Raw genomic sequence first — 19164 nt, 5'->3', positions numbered from 1 at the left:
CAGGAGTTGATAATGTGGAAGTAAAAGCACAAGGATCACAATTCTGATAGTGATGGTGCTCTGGGAGAGGAGGAATGGGAGAAAGGTAAGAAAGTTGTTTAAGAGTATGGAGTAATCATAAATTTGTCTATATTGAGGTATGTTTGCTTAAAAGTAGGAAAGTAATAAGTATAGGCAACAGAGATACTGTAAATAGAACTTTTAAATTACTGTGACAGGGTGTAGAAGGTGGAATAAAAAGAAATAATCCAATAAAAGTGAGGGAGAGAAAAAAGAAACAAAAAATTCTATTTTAAGCTATTACATAATGTGGAAAGCATAAAGCCAAGTATATATTATCACAACAAATGAGACTCCATCTATAGACTGTTGACAAGAAGCATTTCCCAAAAATGACAAAGATTGGAAATAACTGAAAAGAAGATATTTCAGATAATCATGGAGAACAATTAAATATAAATTTGAGATCAGTTTCTCCCCAACTCGGAGCCTTCCAGAGACTTCCCATCACATTTAAAATAAAATTAAATGTCTTCATCACACTGTAATAAGACCTTCTGATCTAACTTTAGACTAAATACCTTATTCAACTAACAGCCATTCCACTATGCCCACATTGTTATATTTGCCACTTGTCTCAAACATACTTCTCCCATCCGTCGTTCAGATGTTTGCTCAGGTGTCACCTCTTCAAAGAGGCTTTCTCTGTCTGCTCTATGTAAGAAGATAGCTATATCACTCTCCCCCTTTCTCCACCTAATTTCTAATTTTCTATTTCCTTACATACTACTAGATATTTGTTTGTTTGTTTCCTTTCTTGTACAGTGTTAAACTCCATAAGCCTTGGAGTTAAGTCTTTTTTTTTTTTCATTGCTATATTTCTAGCATCAGCAATAGTACTAAGCCTATTCTTGAGGAACAAAAGCCTGAATGGTACAAAGATAGATACTCTTTAAGGACTAATAATCCATAAGGAAGATATGACAATTATAAACTTTCACATGTCATACAGTTCTAAAAATACATGGTGAATCTATTAAAGTGTAATTATAGTGAAGGATTTTAATTCTTTTAAATTTTAAATTCTTTGAAATTTTGACTGTTCAGTTATATATATGTACATATATATGTATAGATGCGTATATGTGTGTATATATATATATATATATACGTGTGTGTGTGTGTATATACACACATATATATAACAGTAGGCTATACAGGATTTGCAGTTTGCACAATATAATCTATATGCTTGATTTGATAGATAATGAACACACATACAATAGTCCTCTTTATTTGAGGATTTTGTAATTGCAAATTCACCTACTTGCTAACATTTATTTGTAACCTCAAAATCAAAACTCAGATTGCTTTTGCCAATCATTCAAGGACCTGTGCATGTGCAGTGTTGGAAAATTTGAGCTGCCTGAGGCTGAACAAAACAACACTCCGTGTTTCAGCTCTCATACTTTAAACAAGTGTTCTTTTCACAGTTTACTCAGTGCCATGTTTTCACTTTTTTGTGCTTTTTATTGGTAATTTTGCTGTTTAAAATGGCCCCCAGGGGTAGTATTGCTGAGTTGCTATCTAGTGTTCTAAGCACAAGAAGGCTGTGATATGCCCTAGGGACAAAATACATGTGTTATTATGTAAGCTTTGTTCAAGCAGGAGTTATAGTACTGTTAGCTGTGAATTCGGTGTGAATGAATCAACAATATATATTAAATAAGGCATCTTAAAACAGAAACACACTTTTATACAAAACAAGATTATGTATTAATTAACAAAAAATGTGATGAGAAGCTTACAGGACCCTAACTGTGTATTTCCCTAAGTGGCGATGATTCAGCATTCACTTAATTCCGTGTTCACAGCTAATACAAAAATTGACTGTAGAGAGAGAGAGAACTTTTATTCCATCATGTTCTACTTCTTTTATCTTAGCCCAAGCCTGCTTCACCTGCTTATTTTACTTGTCCCAGATCCTTATGGCATGAGTTTGTGACTCTGTTGTGGGGTTACAAATAGAAGGTAAAGGTAAACGTTATGGACTGATGTAAAAGTTATTGTGTGGCTGTCATGTCAGGAAAAGGAGCTAAATATAAAGATTTATTTTCTTATATAGTGAGGAGTCACACATGGTTTAAAGAACTTAAAAATTGTGTATATTTAAGGGTAAGGTAACCATTTGAAAAATGTAAAATAAAAAATGCAAATATATCAGGAAGAAGGGGAAGCTGTGGTGCCAGTGAACTAAATTCTTCATCATTCATGGCAGAGTCAATAAAGGACTTACTGAAATAGAGGTACATACAGTAGAATACTCTGCCCCTGTTTGAAAGAAAGAAATTAGCAAAAGAAAAAAGGAATGAAAAATTTATTGTATGTTGATTAGGAATTTCCCAGTCTCTACTAAGACAAAAGAAAGAAATGCAGGATAGTCTGCATAATGTTATTTTTTGTGTGAGAAGGAAGGAACCAAGTTTGTATGTTTGATTTGTTAGTGTAGACAGATAACCTCTAGAAAGATAATAAGAAAGTAAAGTAGCCTGTTTGTATTGCTTATTCAAAAATTGCATTAAAAATAGTTTTTAAAAAAATGGTTGCCTCAGTATCGGGACTAGCATGGGAGGAGAAATTTATGTTTCGGTAATGAAATTTTTTTCCATGTGCCTGTGTTGTTTTTATATTTTAAAAAATACCTCATGAGTGTTTGCCCCACCAAATCTGCTTTGAAGGCTTTGAAAGTCTGAGTGTGTGCTTGCCATGTGTGTATAACTATGTATCTGAGTGTATAAGTGATTATATACTAGGTTTTACCAAGCTTTCTTCCTCCTTCTGTGTTCCTTTCTCCTCAATAATGTGAAACTTTTATAAAATCTTTTTGTATTGAGATATAATTCACATACCATAAAATTGACCCATTTTAAAGTGTACATTTCAGGGGGTTTCAGTATATCACAATTATGTGGCTATCACCACTCTCTAATTCGAGAATATTTTTATCACCCGAAAAAGAAACCCCCTACACGTTAGCGGCAGTTCCCCGTTCTGCTCTCCTACCCTACACTTTAGCCCCTGGCAACCATTAGTCTTACCGGTCTCTATGGGTTTGCCTCTTCTGAACATTTCATACAAATGGATTCATACAAATACAGCATTTTGTGTCTACTTTCTGTCTCTATGGACTTGCCTATTCTGAACATTTCTATAAAGGGAAATATACAGTATGTACCATTTTGTGTGTGTGTGTGTGTGTTTTTCACCTAGCATAATGTTTTCACAGTTCATGAATATTATAGCATATATTAGTACTTAATTCCTTTTTATGACTAAATATTCCATTGTATTGATGTATTAAGTTTTGTTTATCCATTCATCAGTTGTTGGATATTTGACTTGTTTCTATTTTTTGATGTGAATAGTCTTTGAATTAACACTGGTACAACTGCTTTGAAAACTCTGGTACAGGTTTTCTTCAGGTTTTTTAGGTGTATATCAAGGAGTGGAATTAAGTCACTGTGATAGTAGCATGGGAAAAGAAAAATAGACTAATGGAACAGAATGGAGTCCAGCAACAGATCCATTTATATATAGTAACTAGATATATGATAAAGGTAGTTCCACAGTGCAGTGGGGAAAGGGATAGTCTTTTATAATAGATGATGGATCAGTTGAATATACATATGGGGAAAAATGATTCTTGACCCTCAACTCTTACCATCATACAAAAATCAGTAATAGGTGACTTGAAGATCTAAATATGAAAAGTAAAACAATAAATATTTAATAAGAATGACAGATTTCATAAGTGTACCACAAAAGGCACTAACCATAAAGTGAAAAGATTTAATAAATGTAACTATGTTTAAATGACACCAGTAAGATGAGTGAAGAGGCAAGTCATAGAAGATTCATATTGAGAATTATGTGAAGAATTCCTACAAACCAAGAAGAAAAAGACATGTAATCCATGGTCAGAGTTGCCAAAGCCAAATTGTTCTACCCGACCTGTAATGAAAAGTAGTAGAACTATGTACTGTTCTTCCAACCCTATATTCATTCTTCACAGAAGTGATCCTTATCTTACAGCTTTTTATCGCAGGTTTTGTTTTATTTGTATTTCTAAGTAAGGTTATATAATAAATATAGGTTCTTTGTTCTTGGTTCTTTGTCTTTTTCAGTTTTAGATATTTAATACTTCCCGCGCGCGCGTGTGTGTGTGTGTGTGTGTGTGTGTGTGTGTGTGTGTGTGTGTTCACCTATTTTGAGGGAGGGAGAGCAGGCATGAGTCGGGGGAGGGGCAGAGAGAATCCCACGCAGGCTCTGCCCTGACAGCACAGAACCCAGTGCGGAGCCCCATCTCACAAACGGTGAGATCATGACCTGAGTGGAAATCAAGATTTGGACGCTTTAACAGACTGAACCACCCAGGCATGCCTATTGACTTCGTATCATAGAAGATGAGGCATTAACTCTTCCAAATGACCCAACCCTCTACCTCTATAAAAATATTCACATTTCCCTGACTCCATCCTAACTTAGATAGACAGTACTGCAATTTTGGGATTGATTGTTATTTCATTATTTACAGTATGACTGTGTAAATTTTATTCACAGCTGTGAAGGCTCCATGATTACATTTCTTCTTTTATACAATTTTCTGTTTTCACCGGAGTTAATAGTTGATTTATATCTTTAGTTTTTTAGTATTTAGTGGAAGCATCCAAATACTCTCCAGCAGAGGTGTGCAGATCTCTCATTATTTTCACATACAAGTTTTTGTTATTATTTTTTTATTTAGACATCCTCCCTGAAATTTTGTAGCTCTTTTGTTAAGATAGTTGCTCTCTCTTTCTGCTGGATGCCTGTCATCCTGGAATCTACCTTCTTGACCATCGTGGGAATTCCATTTGTGTCTGTCCTGTGAGCTCTGCTTTCTGTATGCCATCTCTTCATCTTTCTTGGTTTACTCCTTTGCTTTGGTGGAACAGATTCTCTAGTTATTTCCTGAGGAAAGGTAAATGAGTAGGCAGATTTTTGAAACCTTGCATATTCTCTTCTTCCCTTTGGTTGTTTGCACGTAGAATTCTAGGTTGGAAATCATTTTATTAGAATTTTGAAGGTATTGTTCCATTGCCTTCTAGCTTCCAGTGTTACTGCTGAGCATTCCAATGCCATTCTGATTCCTGATCCTTTGTAAGTAACCTGTTTATTTCCCCCTAAACGCTTTTAGGATCTTGTCTTTAATCCCTGGCATTTAACATATTTTATTACAATATGTTTTGGTGTGGCTCTTCCTTGAGCCAGGTGCTTGGTCAAAAGTATGTCCTTCAATGCAGAAATTCATGTTTTCCAGTTCTAGAAAAATTTCTTGAATTATTTCTTTGATAATTTCAGCTCCTTGATTTTCTTGTCCTTTTTTCTGGAACTCACATCATTTGAACCAGGACCTCTTGGATAGATTCTCTAGTTTTCTTTTTTCTTTGAATTTTTTTGGTCTTTTTCTGGGAGGATTGCTTCAGCTTTGTCTTTGAATCCATCCATTTTCTTCTTTCATTTTTAGCTATAGTATTTTCTTTTGCCAGGAGGGTTTTGTTTTGTTTTTTTTTTTTTTCATTTTTAGTTTGCTATCCTAGGATATTTAATAGTGGTATTATTTTTGTGTGAAGTTTATTTCTTTATTTCTTACCAGTTTCTTTATATTTTTTGTTTGTATCTCTTCACATATCTGGTGATACTGGGCTTTGTTCATGTACATGCTTTAGACACTGAAGCACATTTTATTTTTTAATGTTTATTTATTTTTGAGAGAGAGACAGAGCATGAACAGGGGAGGGGCAGAGAGAGGTAGGAGACATAGAATCAGAAGCAGGCCCCAGGCTCTGAACTGTCAGCACAGAGCCCCACATGGGGCTAGAACTCATGAACTGCAAGATCATGACCTGAGCCAAAGTTGGATGCTTAACTGACTAAGCCACCCAGGCGCCCAGGCAGTGAAACACTTACTGGAAGCTTTGTATGAGTAGGGAGGTTTATTGACCAATAGGTTTTGTAGTAGGATGACATGATTGGGTCATTTTTCTGAGAGATTTTTAATTCTTCATATCTATAGGTCTTATATCTTGAGATGCTGTTTTTTTTAGAGAGAAAGTCTATAGTCTTCTATCTGTGGAGTGTAAGTTTGGTTGCTAACTTTATAGAATTGAGCATGGAAAGAGGGCTAAGGTTCTCTTCAGTTAGTGTGTAGACTTGCTTTTTTTTTTTTTTTTTTAATTTTTTCAACGTTTATTTATTTTTGGGACAGAGAGAGAGAGAGCATGAACGGGGGAGGGGCAGAGAGAGAGGGAGACACAGAATCGGAAACAGGCTCCAGGCTCTGAGCCATCAGCCCAGAGCCTGACGCGGGGCTCGAACTCCCGGACCGCGAGATCGTGACCTGGCTGAAGTCGGACGCTTAACCGACTCCGCCACCCAGGCGCCCCTAGACTTGCTTTTAATACCTTCTAGTGCCTCAGGTGTACCGGATGTGCCTAAATCCATAGTTCTGGCTCATCATTTCCAGAGATTAAATCTGGCTTGCAGTATTTATGATGACGAGATAGTAGTCAGTCGTACCCTTTTTTGTCCTTATGTATACAATATGTTAGCTTTCTCTGGCTGCTTTCAACATTTTTTTCTTTCTCTTTATATATATATTTTAGGATTTTAAGTAATCTCTGCATCTTAATATGGGGCTCAAACTCACAACCCTGAAATCAAGAGTGGCACACTGCACCAACTGAGCCAGCCAGTGCCCCAAGATTTTTTTCTTTTTAAAAATTTTTAGTGGATTAATTTTTTATTGAGGTGTAATTGACATATCACATTATGTTAGTTTCATGCATACTACAACATACTTGTATATATATTATATATACATGTATAATATACATATCATATTTGTATATATCACAAAATGATCATCGCAGTAAATCTAGTGAAAATATCACCACACAGTTACAATTCTTTTTTGGTGATGAGAACTTTTTAGAATTAATCTCTTAACATTTTTCAAATATGGAATACAGTATTATTAACTGTAGTCCCCATACTGTTCATCCCAGCACTTACTTATTTTATAACTGGAAATTTGTATCTTTTGACTTGTTTATCCATTTCACCCACCCCCATCCCCTGCCTCTGGGAACCACTAATCTATTCTCTGTGTCTGTGTGCTTGGGTTTTAGGGGGTTTTGTTTATTTTTTAAAATTCCACATATAAGTGAGATCATAAACTTTGGTCTGCCTTTGACTTATTTCACTTAGCATATGCCCTGACGGGTCCATCCATGTTGTTGTGAATGGCAAGATTTCTTTCCTTTTTTTTAATCGCTGAGTATATTCCCTTGTGTATATATACACCACATTTTCTTTATCCAGTCTTCCATTGATGGACACTTTGGTTGCTTCCATGTCTTGGCTATTGTAAATAATGCTGTAGCGGACATGGGGTGCAGATAATTCTTCTTTTTTTTTTAACTAAAGTTTTTATTCAAATTCCAGTTAGCATACAGTGTAATGTTAGTTTTAGGTGTACAATTTGGTGATTTAACACTCCATACAACACCCAGTGCTCATCACAAGCACACTTTTTTTTTTTTCTTAATTTAAATCCAAGTTAGTTAATATGGTTTCAGTAATAATGACTTCAGGAATAGAATTTAGTGATTGGTCACTTATGTGTCACATCCAGTGCTAATCCCAACAAGTGTCCTCCTTAATGCCCCTTGCCCATTCCTCCAGCCAACACCCTTCCAGCAACCCTCAGTTTATTCTGTGTAATTTAAGAGTCTCTTACGGTTTATCTCCCTATTTTACATTTTTTGCTTCCCTTCCCTTATGTTCATCTGTTTTGTATCTTAAATTCCATATATGAGTGAAGTCATATATTTGTCTTTCTTTGACAAATAATACATTAGCATAATACACTTTAATTCCATTCTTGCAAATGGCAAGAATTGGTCACTGAGTAATATTCCATTGTATATATGTCACATTTTCTTTATCCATTCATCATTCAATGGACATTTGGGCTCTTTCCATACTTTGGCTGTTGTCAGAATTACTGCTATAAATGTTGGGGTGCATGTGCCCCTTCAAAACAGCACACCTGTATCCTTTGGTAAATACCTAGTAGTGCAATTGCTGGGTTGTAAAATAACTTTTTAATTTTTTGAGGAACCTCCATACTGTTTTTCCAGAGTGGCTGCTTCGGTTTGCAGTCCCACCAGCAGTGCAAAAGGGTTCCTCTTTCTCTGCATCCTCGCCAACATCTGTTGTTGCCAGAGCTGTTAATGTTAGCCATCCTGACAGGTGTGAGGTGGTATCTCATTGTAGTTTTGTTTGGTGTTTCACTGATGATAAGTGATGTTGAGCATCTTTTCATGTGTCTGTTAGCCATCTGGATGTCTTCTTTGGAGAAGTGTCTATTCATGTCTTTTGCCCATTTCTTCACTGGATTATTTGTTTTCTTTGGGTGTTGAATTTGATAAGTTCTTTATAGATTTGGATACTAACCCTTTATCTTACATGTCATTTACAAATACCTTCTCTCAGTCTGTTGGTTGCTTTTCAGTTTTGCTGATCAGATAACTTTTTGCATTAGTGTTTGATTTTCATTGGATGAATACCCAGAAGTGGAATTGCTGGATTGTATGGTAATTATATATATATATATATATATGTGTATATATATATATATACACATATATATACACACATATATATATATATACACACACACACATATATATATATATTTAAGTTTATTTATTTATTTTGAGAGAGAGAGTGAGTGGGCAGATGTGAGAACAGGGGAGGGGCAGAGAGAGAAGAGGAGAGAGAGAATCCCAAGCATGCCCTGTGTTGTCAGTGTAGAGCCCAACATAGGGCTCAGTCCCATGAACTGTAAGATCATGATCTGAGCCAAAATCAAGAGCTGGGAGCTTAACTGACTGAGCCACCCAGGTGCCCCTGGTAATTGCATTTTTTAATATTTTTGAGGAACCTCCATACTTGTCTTTTTTTTTTTCCTTAAGTTTATTTAAGTAATCTCTGTACCCAGCGAACTCTTAACCCTGAGATCTTGAGCTGCATGCTCCACTGACTGAGTCATCCAGTTACCTTACTCCATACTATTTTCCATAGTGGCTGTACTAGTTTATGTTCCTCTCCTCTTTCATTCTTGATTTTATTTATTTGGGTCCTTTCCTTTTTCTTTTTGATCAAACTGGCCAGTGGTTTATCAATTTTGTTAATTCTTTCAAAGAACCAGCTTCTGGTTTCATTGATCTGTTCTACTGGGTTTTTTTGGTTTCGATAGCATTAATTTCTGCTCTGATCTTTATTAATAATTTCCTGTCTTCTGCTGGTTTTGAGTTTTATTTGCTGTTCTTTTTACAGCTCTTTAAGGCATAAGGTTAGGTTGTGTACCTGAGATCTTTCTTCCTTCTTTAGGAAGGCCTGGATTGCTATATATTTCCCTCTTATGACCGCCTTTGCTGCGTCCCAGAGGTTTTGGGTTGTGGTGTTATCATTTTCATTGGCATCCATGAACTTTTTAATTTCCTCTTTAACTTCTTGATTAGCCCATTCATTCATTTTTTTTTTTTAATGTTTTTTAAATTTATTTTTGAGACAGAGACAGAGCATGAGCAGGGGAGGGGCAGAGAGAGGGGGAGACACAGAATCTGAAGCAGGCTCCAGGCTCTGAGCTGTCAGCACAGAGCCCGACATGGGGCTCGAACTCACGGAGTGTGAGATCATGACCTGAGCCGAAGTCGGACGCTCAACGACTGAGCCACCCAGGCGCCCCGCCCATTCATTCTTTAGTAGGATGTTCTTTAGTCTCCAAGTATTTGTTACCTTTCCAAATTTTTTCTTGTGGTTGATTTTGAATTTCATAGTGTTGTGGTCTGAAAATATGCACGGTATGATATCGATCTTTCTGTACTTGTTGAAAGATGATTTGTGTCCCAGTACGTGGTCTGTTGTGGAGAACATTCCATGTGCACTGGAGAAGAATGTATATTCTGCTGCTTTAGGATGAAATGTTCTGAATTGTACTAGTTTACGTTCCTACCAACAGTGGCCAAGGGTTCCCTTTTCTTCACATCTTTGGCAACATGTTATTTCTTGTCTTTTTGGTAATGGCCATCCTAATAGGTGTGAGGTGATATCTTACTGTGGTAAGATTTTTTTCTTTAGTTTTGGTTTTCAGTAGTTTGACTATAATGTACATAGTTATGGTTTTCTTTGTATTTCCGTTTGGAGAAATCAGTGAGCTGCTCCAATCTGTACATTTATGTCTTTAACCAAATTTTGGAATTTTCTGGCTGTTCTTCACATATTTTTTCTGCCCCTTTTCCTCTCCTATGACTCCAAGTAAATTTTTGTTAGACTGCTTCAGTGTCCAAGAGCCAACTCTTTTTAAATATTTTTTTCTCTATATAGTTTGAGTAATTTTTTTATCTTTTCAGTACTTTCTCCATTTTGCTATTAAGCGCATTCATTGAATTTTTTATTTTAGAGAGTGAATTTTTCAGTTATGGAATTTCCATTTGGTTCTTTTTTATATTTCTCTGCTTAAAGTTCTAATTTGTTCATTTATTACAAGCATATTTTCCTTTGTCATCTTGAGCATACTTACAGTAGCTGCTTTGAGATTGTTGCTAATTTCAGTATCTGGGTTACTTGCGGTTGGTCTCTATTGATTGTCTTTTCTCTTGAGTATGTATCACATTTTCTTGTTTCTTTTTATGTTTAAGAATTTTGTATTATATCCTTTACAGTGTAAATGATACATTATAGTGACTGTGGGGTTTGGTGTCTTCTTCTGGAGAAAGTTGATTTTTTGGTCATTATTTGTGTTAACAAATTATTTGTGTTAACAAGCAGTTACTTTGGCTGGACTAAACTCCATCCGGGCTGTCTCTCCCCACAGGAGACAGTGGCTGACTATTCTGTTTAGTTATTGTAGCCTTATTTGGACTGCTTAGAGTCTGTTTCACCCATGTATAAGTGACCAGCCATAGACATGGGTAGAGTTAATATGTAGAATATGGGATTCTGTTTTGTGGTTATTTCTCCTCCAGCGTATGCCCTCTCACTTTCCAGCTGTTGCAATAGCTCCAACCTCTGTTTTTTCAGGCCGGTAAGACTGCATATTTTGATCCAAGTTCCAGCTGTTCTGTGCTGTTCAGACTAGGACCTTTCTTCAGGTGAAAGCTGTAGAAATAGGAAACCCACCCAGTTCTATTCCTTTCTTCCAGATATTATATCCTATCCAGATTCTGCCTACTTTTGGTTGCTCAGATACCTTCAGGTAGTTGTTTTTTTATTTTTTTTTCCAGAATATATAGTTATCTGAGGGAATGTTTGTATGATGAGATACTCTATTACTTGTTACAGAATCTGCATTATATTTTTTTGTTGTTTGTTGTAAAAGTTAAAAACACCTTATGAATTTATATTTATACTTCCAATTCAAATCAGAACTTACAAGGTTTTTACTTAACATCTCTATTTTCTTTCTTCTGTACTAAAAGTTGTGGTTCTCAAGGACATAAAGCAGATGATAGAAGGCACATAGTTATTCAGTCCTTTCCATATCTTACACATAGCAGTCTTAAAATAATAGTTGTATTATCATAGTGACCAAAGTGATTACCAAACACCATTACCATTTTTGCTTGTGCTTTCCATACTCTTCCATCTCCTATTTTAAAACAGTATTTTATTATTAACAACTTGACATGCTTTAGCCATTATATTTTATGCTCTCTTCCTTGTACTTCTCATTTAATCTTTATCAACAAGTAAATAATGTTGCATCCCATTAGTTTTTAGGTTGAAATTCTGTTCATTTTGGTTATCTAATACTTGTTCTCTAGATTCTTTTGGAAGGTTCATGGGAGCAGTATTGATTTCCGACATTTTGATAACAGTTTACAGTGCCTTCTATGTGTTAAAAATCAGTTTAAAAATTTAAGTTTATTTATTTTGAGAGAGAGAGAGAGAGCATGAGCAGGGGAGGGGCAGAGAGAGAGAGAGAAAATCCCAAGCAGGTTCCACCCTGCCAGCACAGAGCCCAATGACGGGCTCCAACTCATGAACTGTGAGATCATGACCTGAGCCGAAAATCAAGAATCAGATGTTTAATTGACTGAGCCATCCACGCGTCCCCAAAATCCATTTTACTGAATATAAAACTCTTCATTTATATTTTCTTGAATATCTTAAGTATGTTAATCCATTTTCTTTTAGCATATAGTGTTTCCTTAGAAAAATTTGATATTGGCTTTCTGGGTTGGTATTCTTAGGTGTACAATGTGCTTTTCTGTTGGTAGTTTCCTTTTTTTTTTTTTTTTTTAATTTTCAAGGAGATTTTCTTGAATTACACTTCTTACTATTTGTTTTCTTCTGGTATTATTCTTTAAAGACTTATTTTACCCGAATGTTGAATTTTTATTGCTTCATTAGTTGTTGCCTTCTCAATCCTTTTTATCCCTTCATTTGAATTTCAGAAATGTTTCTTCTTTTTACCTTCTAGTTCTCTTGAAGCATTACATGTATGTATTTTCTCTTACATTCATTCAGGCTTAATCTTCATTTCTGAAACTTTTTTTTCTTATTTCTGATATTTTCCTGAGTTCTGTTAACCTTAAATCTCAGTTTTTTGAAACCAGCTTTATGTTCTTTCATGTCTTGAGTCATTTTTGTAATGTTTTTTAGCTCATTTTGAAATAGTAGGTATAGTTTTCATACTCTTTTGTGGATATGTATTCCTGGTATGGTTTTACTATCAGGATGTTATCCCATGTTTCCTTTTTCTTCTTTTTCTTATGATAACTTCATGGGATTGACCTACATCATTTTCGGTTGTTTACATTTTTGTGGTTTAGAATGGCTTTTCTTACAGAGCTCTCTCTGCTATTGTTTTTGGGCACTCTTCAAAAGTGTGGCATCTGCTTTCTGAAATTTCTAGGTTTTGCTCCCTTCCTTACTTTTATCTGAACATTCTCTTTCCTTTATCTTCATTGTACCTCTTGTGCTCAATTTTGATTCTGCACCCAGTAGTTTATCCTCATTGTGATACCTTTATGAGGGATGTGTTAAGAGTTCGTAGCTAGAGGCTAGATTGCTCCAACTTCTTCACACACTTCACCATGGTCCTCCCATACTTAATCCCTGTTGGAAAGGACAGAAACCCTTCCAATGACAGCCATTGTACTTAAATTGCTGTTTTCAGTCTCTCTTCTCAGATCTGTCATTGTTTCCTTTTGCTTCCTCTCCTATGATGCATTTTCTGTGGTTATTGGTGATTTGTCCCTGCCTTCTCTTTTGGGGGAATTCATGGAGATTCCTTGTCAGCCAGTTTTGTTGTAAATGTTGTCTGTGGGTTTGGGGTTTATATTTTTATCTGAGGATTTGGGGATTTTCAAAAACATGATACAGCCTCCATTGTTTCTTTCTGAATCTAATTTATCACTTCTTAATGGCTGTTTATGGTGTTTAATAATCTTGCTCTAATTATACCTTCTTCCAAATAGTGCTTGAATCTTAATGACTTTCACTGCTGGTTTGTGTTGAAAACAGCCTTTACATTGTCCAGCATAGTACTAGACATGTATGCAAGGACTCAAGAGTCATCAGCCAACCTTTTAACAGTAGGATTAGCTCCTACTCTTAACAAAGTGGAGAAAAACAGGGATATCAACTGGCCTGCCTGTACACATAGGTTATTCATGCATCATCTTTGATAAATATGCCATAGTGTGTCATCCTCTGATCTGAACACTCCTGGAAGACACTGATCTAAAGTTGATGGTCCAAAAAAGTCTACAAAATAATGAGCATCATAGAAACATATTGGAAACATAGCAAATGTCATCCCGTCACTGTTTAAAAATATTATAATGGAGGGTCGCCAGTGTGGCTCAGTCGGTTGAGCATCTGACTTCAGCTCAGGTCATGATCTTGCAGTTTGTGAATTCGAGCCCCGAGTTGGGCTCTGTGCTGACAACTCAAAGCCTGGAGCCTGTTTTGGATTCTGTGTCTCCCTCTGTGCCCCTTCCCTGCTCGCTCTCTCTCTCTGTCTCTCTCAAAAATAAACATTTAAAAAAATTTAAAAATACATTATAAAGGAGGGGTGCCTGCATGGCTCAGTTGGTTAAACGTCCAACTTCGGCTCAGGTCACGATCAGGTCATGGTTTGTGGGATCAAGCCTCGCATTGGTCCGTGTGCTGACAGCATGGAGTCTGCTTGGGATTCTCTCTCCCTCTCTCCCTGCCCCTCCCCTACTCTCTCAAAATAAATAAACTTAAAAAAGTATTACTAAAGGAAATGTAGAAACTCTTGGTTGAAGCAATTAAAATGGTATAGATGGGAAGAAATTTTCTTAAAAGACTAAACCAAAACAAACAAAACCCCAAGGATTGCCTGGTTTGTTTTATATAAAAAAAGGAAAAGCGGTGTGGATGGTATTTAATAGAATTTGATGAGATTGTGAAGGGAATTAAGGAGCACAAATAATACTTTTTTTTTTTTTTAAGGAAGCATCATTTTTTATATGTTGGGTACTAATTTTAGGGATCTTGTTATCCTAGTAATAGCCCAGTTCCTTTGTTCTTGAATTTGGTATTCTAAAAAGTCAGCTAAAACAAGTCAGTTCCTGAAATACAGATCTTTATTGACTTGATAAAACTTTCCAAGATATTTATAGTGTTAAGAAGTTGATATTTCTCATTTTTACTTCATTTAACTTCCTTGCTTAAAGGAATCATACTTTATTTTCACTTATGAAGATAGTTTACCTTTTGTAGTATGTTTCATTTAAAATTATTCCTAATTTTTACCTTTTTAAAAATCTTTAACAGGCCTCAACAAATAATGAAAGTTCTAATCACAGTTTTGGAAGCTTGGGATCTTTAAGTGACAAAGAATCTGAGGTAAGTAACTTCATTTTAAATATGGTGCTATTAAAGTAAAAGCTGGAATCACCTTTTTTCTTTTAATAGTTCCCCACCCCCCCATCTTTGTGCTAATAAGCATTAATGCTAAAGTTTCTGATGGGAGCATTTTTGTTCTGCCTTATGAAGCACAGTATTCAGACTGAAGACTATTTGGCATTAGTAAGAAAATATAGTTTCTTTGGTTATGTAGCTGAACTTATACATTAGTGTTATAAGTGTTCTTAATGGAAGACAGTTACTGGCCATTTATAATTCTAGTAGATGAAAGTGGTTTTTGAACTATGTACTACAGTTTTCCACTGTTTTTTGTTATACTCCCCTCTTAGTTTGGTTCTGAGTAAGGGTTTGTGTACTGAGATGTAGATATACATATTTTTTCTCTTTTGGAAATTTCTTGCGGAATTTCATGCTGTTGTTTTTCACTTTTCATATTTAAAACTACCTGGAAAATCCTCTCCCCTCCCATCCACTTACTGACCCCACTAAGAAAATACGTGGGATTTTATAAGTAGGCATTTGGATCCATGGTATAGTTAACAATGGGCATGATGTACTTAATAGCATCTTTTTTGACATATGTAGATAGGAAGTCCTTTGGGTTTTAGCATTCACTTGCTGATGCAACAACATCACTTTTTGTGGATACAACCTCTGCTCAGATTATAGCATTGTGTTACTTTTCAACGCATGCGTGTGTGTGTGTATGTGTGTATGTGTGTATGCGTGTTTGTGTTTTCCTTTCAACGTTAACTTATTTCTCTTTGATCCATTTTAGTCGTTTTCCTACTTGGGCTAGTGTAGATATATCTCTTTGATAATATCAGTAGGTCATTAGCATTTAGTAACTCTTAGCCATTTGGTTTTGCTGTTGATGGAAAGAGAATGTCAAAGGTGGCATCTTTTAAAGTCCTGTGTTATTGAAAACATCTAGGACTCTCTACGTAGACAGCTTTGTGCAGTTCTATGCAGGCACCCTGACACTCCAGAGGAGTGTGGCATAGGGTTTTCACTCATCAGGCTTTCCCTTCCACAGAGACAACTGGCAGGCAGCTGAAAGGACTGTGCAAGTGACGGGACTTTATCTGCAGTAGGTTCCCTTGAGGTAAGCGTTAGTAGCCCCCGTAGCACCAGATTATCGCAGTTTAGTTTGTTCTCAAATTAGCACATTTACATTAAGTCCTTACAAAGTGTAGGTTTAGATTTAGTCAGAGTACAGCTTTTCAGAAGCTACATCAAGAATGTTTTCACTTTATATCTCCTGGACTTTGGAACATTTCTTGATATTTCCAGATTTTGGTCTATTTAGTAATTTCACATGTCTTTTCTTTCATAGGCGGTTACGTTATGAAGGGTAATAAAATAGTTTTAGATATTTCCCTTTTCTCTTCACCAAATCTGACATTTTTGAGAGATTTTGTTAATGGCAAAACTTAGTAATTAGATCACCTAAAGTAGTTCTATGTTTCCATGCCCTTTATAGGTACCCATGCTCCCAATATAAGCCATAGATAGAGTATTTCAATTCTTTCAAAAGAACGAGTCTATAAGAAAGTACCACTTCCCTTTAAAGAACTCTAAGAGTTGCTTTTGGCTGTATTTGTAGTTAAAATTTTTTCTTTTAAGACCATAGTGTAATTTACAGTGAAGTACAATTTGGCTAACCGTTGCATATACTTAGCTTAATTTGTATAGAAAATTTGACGTTTGGGGAAGGAATAGAAAATCTTAAAATTTTGGAGCTTTATCTGGAATTTTAAAAAATTAATCATTAAGTCAAGTGGCCCAGTATTGGAAAGATCTAGAGCTTACACTTTTTCCTTAAGATTTGAAGAAGGAATTTTTTTTGTCTTACCATTTAGGAAGCTACTTATCTGGAAAATTGTTTCCAGGTTTTATTTCTATATTAAGATACTTTAATTAATGAATTTCCTTGGGATGAAATTTTACACGCTTCAAAATACAGGTATTTGTAGGTCTTTAAATGAAGTTTTTGGGAGTAAACAGTTGTAGGGTGGAGTACTGCTTTTTTTTTTCCCTGATACACCTCGTAGTAAAGTTTATGTAGTATTTCATTGTCTTCTGGTGTCATTTTATTTTTTTGGTAATCCATCCCTTGATCCATTACGTTTTCTTAAATAATAGTTTTTGTTTTTATGAACAATCAATACTAGAAGTTTATTTGAAAAGAAAAAAATAGCAGTTCTCTGCCACCCACCTCTACCCTACCGCATCCTCAATTCTTTTAGCCCTTCTTCCTGTTACTTATTTCCACATTTTATTTATGCATATTAATATATATCTTGAGCTTTTGTTTCTTCAGTTGGGCTCTTTCCTCCTACCCAGTACTCTTTTCAGACACCCAGAACCCTTCTGTTTTCCATCCTTGTACTGTTAAAACTGAAAGCATCTGATATTCACTGTTAGGCTGATTTGAATCTACTTCAACTGAAATTTTTCATTTCAGCTCAGATGTGAATCACTTCATACATAGATTTGCTTTTTGTTACTAAATGTAGAATTTAGAACAGAGATTTTTCCCTTTGTTAATGAAATTGCCTAGTAGATAGGAAGTAGATTGGTCTTGTTTTTGCTTCATTTTTTTTTTTTTTTACATCATTCTAGGTCTGTTTGATAGGCTCCAAAAATTTGTTGTGTTTTCAGTAAGCATTTATTACATATCTGTTATCTTCTAGCCTCTGTGTCCAAGCACAGAGAATATAAAAGATGGATACGATACAATCCCTGTGTTCACATGAGATCATTGTCTAGTAGAACAGACTACTTCATAAACAGTGTAGATTATAGAAGTACAAGGTGGTATGGGAGCAAAGAGCAAGAACCCTCCCATTCCATCTGCCTGCAGGGGAGAAGAGGGGAGAAAAGAGAAGTCTTCCTTTAAAGAAGAGATGGTGATTGAGTTGTTAGAAAGGCTATGAATTCATCCCAGAACACAAGGGCAAAGTATGAGAAGGCAGGCAAAGAGACTATGATACGCTTTTTGCTTTTGCCTGGAAGCATGGCAAATAGTTTTGTTCAAGATGTGGTGTAGTGGTTCTCAACCCCAACTGCACTTTAGATCACCCAAGAAACTTAAAAAACATAATCTGCCTGTGTGATTCACCTGGTTTGCAGACTTCTGGTGTAGGTAGGATATGCAAGGATGGTGAAAGATTGGTAGGAATCAGGGTTTGAAAGCCCTTGTTCTTTGTACTAAGGAATTTGGACTTTGGTCTAGATAATGGCGAGCCATTTAAGCAGGAGAAACAAAATGCAAAGTAGAGATGAGGAAGGCTCCCCCAGGTGGCAGTACAGAGAATAGAGTTGGGAGAGAGGAGAAACCTAAGTTGGGAAGATCATTTAGTTAAGGAATACTGCCACCTTTACGAAACTGCTCACCTCCACAGTTTAATAGTAGGAGGGAAAAAAGTGAGCAGGGTGCTAATTAAAGTGTTCTCAAGTTTACCTTTTGGGTTCTGCCTTCTCCTTCAGATTTTCTAACTTTGGTTATTGATATTATCACCATCCAGGCTTATGCTTCTCAAATTTTAGTGTGCATGTGAATTACCAACGGTTCCTTATGCCTTTAGGTCTGGAGTGGGGGGTTTGCATTTCTAACAAGCTCTCACATTCTACTAGATTATAAAAGTAGAATCAGTAGGGTTTGATGACTGAATGAGGGTAAAGAAGGAAAGGGAAGAACCTAGGGTTGTTTAAAGTTATCTGGCTCTAGGTGAATGTTAGTGCCTTTGATGAAGATAGATAACACAGAAGGAAGATACATAGATTTGGCCTAGAAGGTAATGAATTAAATTCTGGACAACAGTGAGTTTGAATATCTGTGAACTGACCAAATGAAGATGGTACTTCAGTTAGGTGGTAGGAGCTATCTGGAGCTCAGGAAAAGAGGTCAGGTTAGAGATGAAGACTTAGAGGAATTTTTGGTGTGGGTGTTAAATCCTTGAGTGTTAAAGGATTCCTGGGTGGGGGATGGGGAAGGGGGTGTCTCTGAGACTCTTTCAGAGGGTTCTGAAGGTCAACAATTTGTATAGTAATGCTAAGACATTATTTGCCTTTTTTACAATAATGCTAAGACATGTTTGGCTTTTAACTTTTCATTTTCTCATGAATTTACAGTGTGAAAATTTCTAG

At 35.9% G+C, this 19164-nt stretch overlaps 1 protein-coding gene and 1 long non-coding RNA gene across 3 annotated transcripts in view; both read left to right on the top strand.

The window, feature by feature from the left end:
• LOC128314062 (uncharacterized) overlaps nucleotides 1–19164 on the top strand; it is a 263838-nt gene that overhangs the window by 110156 nt on the left and 134518 nt on the right. The window lies entirely within an intron of this gene.
• TLK1 (tousled like kinase 1) overlaps nucleotides 1–19164 on the top strand; it is a 196332-nt gene that overhangs the window by 98192 nt on the left and 78976 nt on the right. For both annotated transcript variants that reach the window (XM_053215268.1, XM_027055511.2), the window contains exon 3: nucleotides 14920–14991. In XM_053215268.1, the coding sequence (XP_053071243.1) occupies nucleotides 14920–14991 (72 nt within the window). The remainder of the gene's footprint in view (nucleotides 1–14919; nucleotides 14992–19164) is intronic.

The sequence above is a fragment of the Acinonyx jubatus genome, chromosome C1 (genome assembly GCF_027475565.1).
Source record: "Acinonyx jubatus isolate Ajub_Pintada_27869175 chromosome C1, VMU_Ajub_asm_v1.0, whole genome shotgun sequence".
Lineage (NCBI taxonomy): Eukaryota > Metazoa > Chordata > Mammalia > Carnivora > Felidae > Acinonyx > Acinonyx jubatus.
The sequence above is the reverse complement of the archived record's forward strand: the minus strand, read 5'-3'. Positions and strand labels throughout refer to the sequence as shown.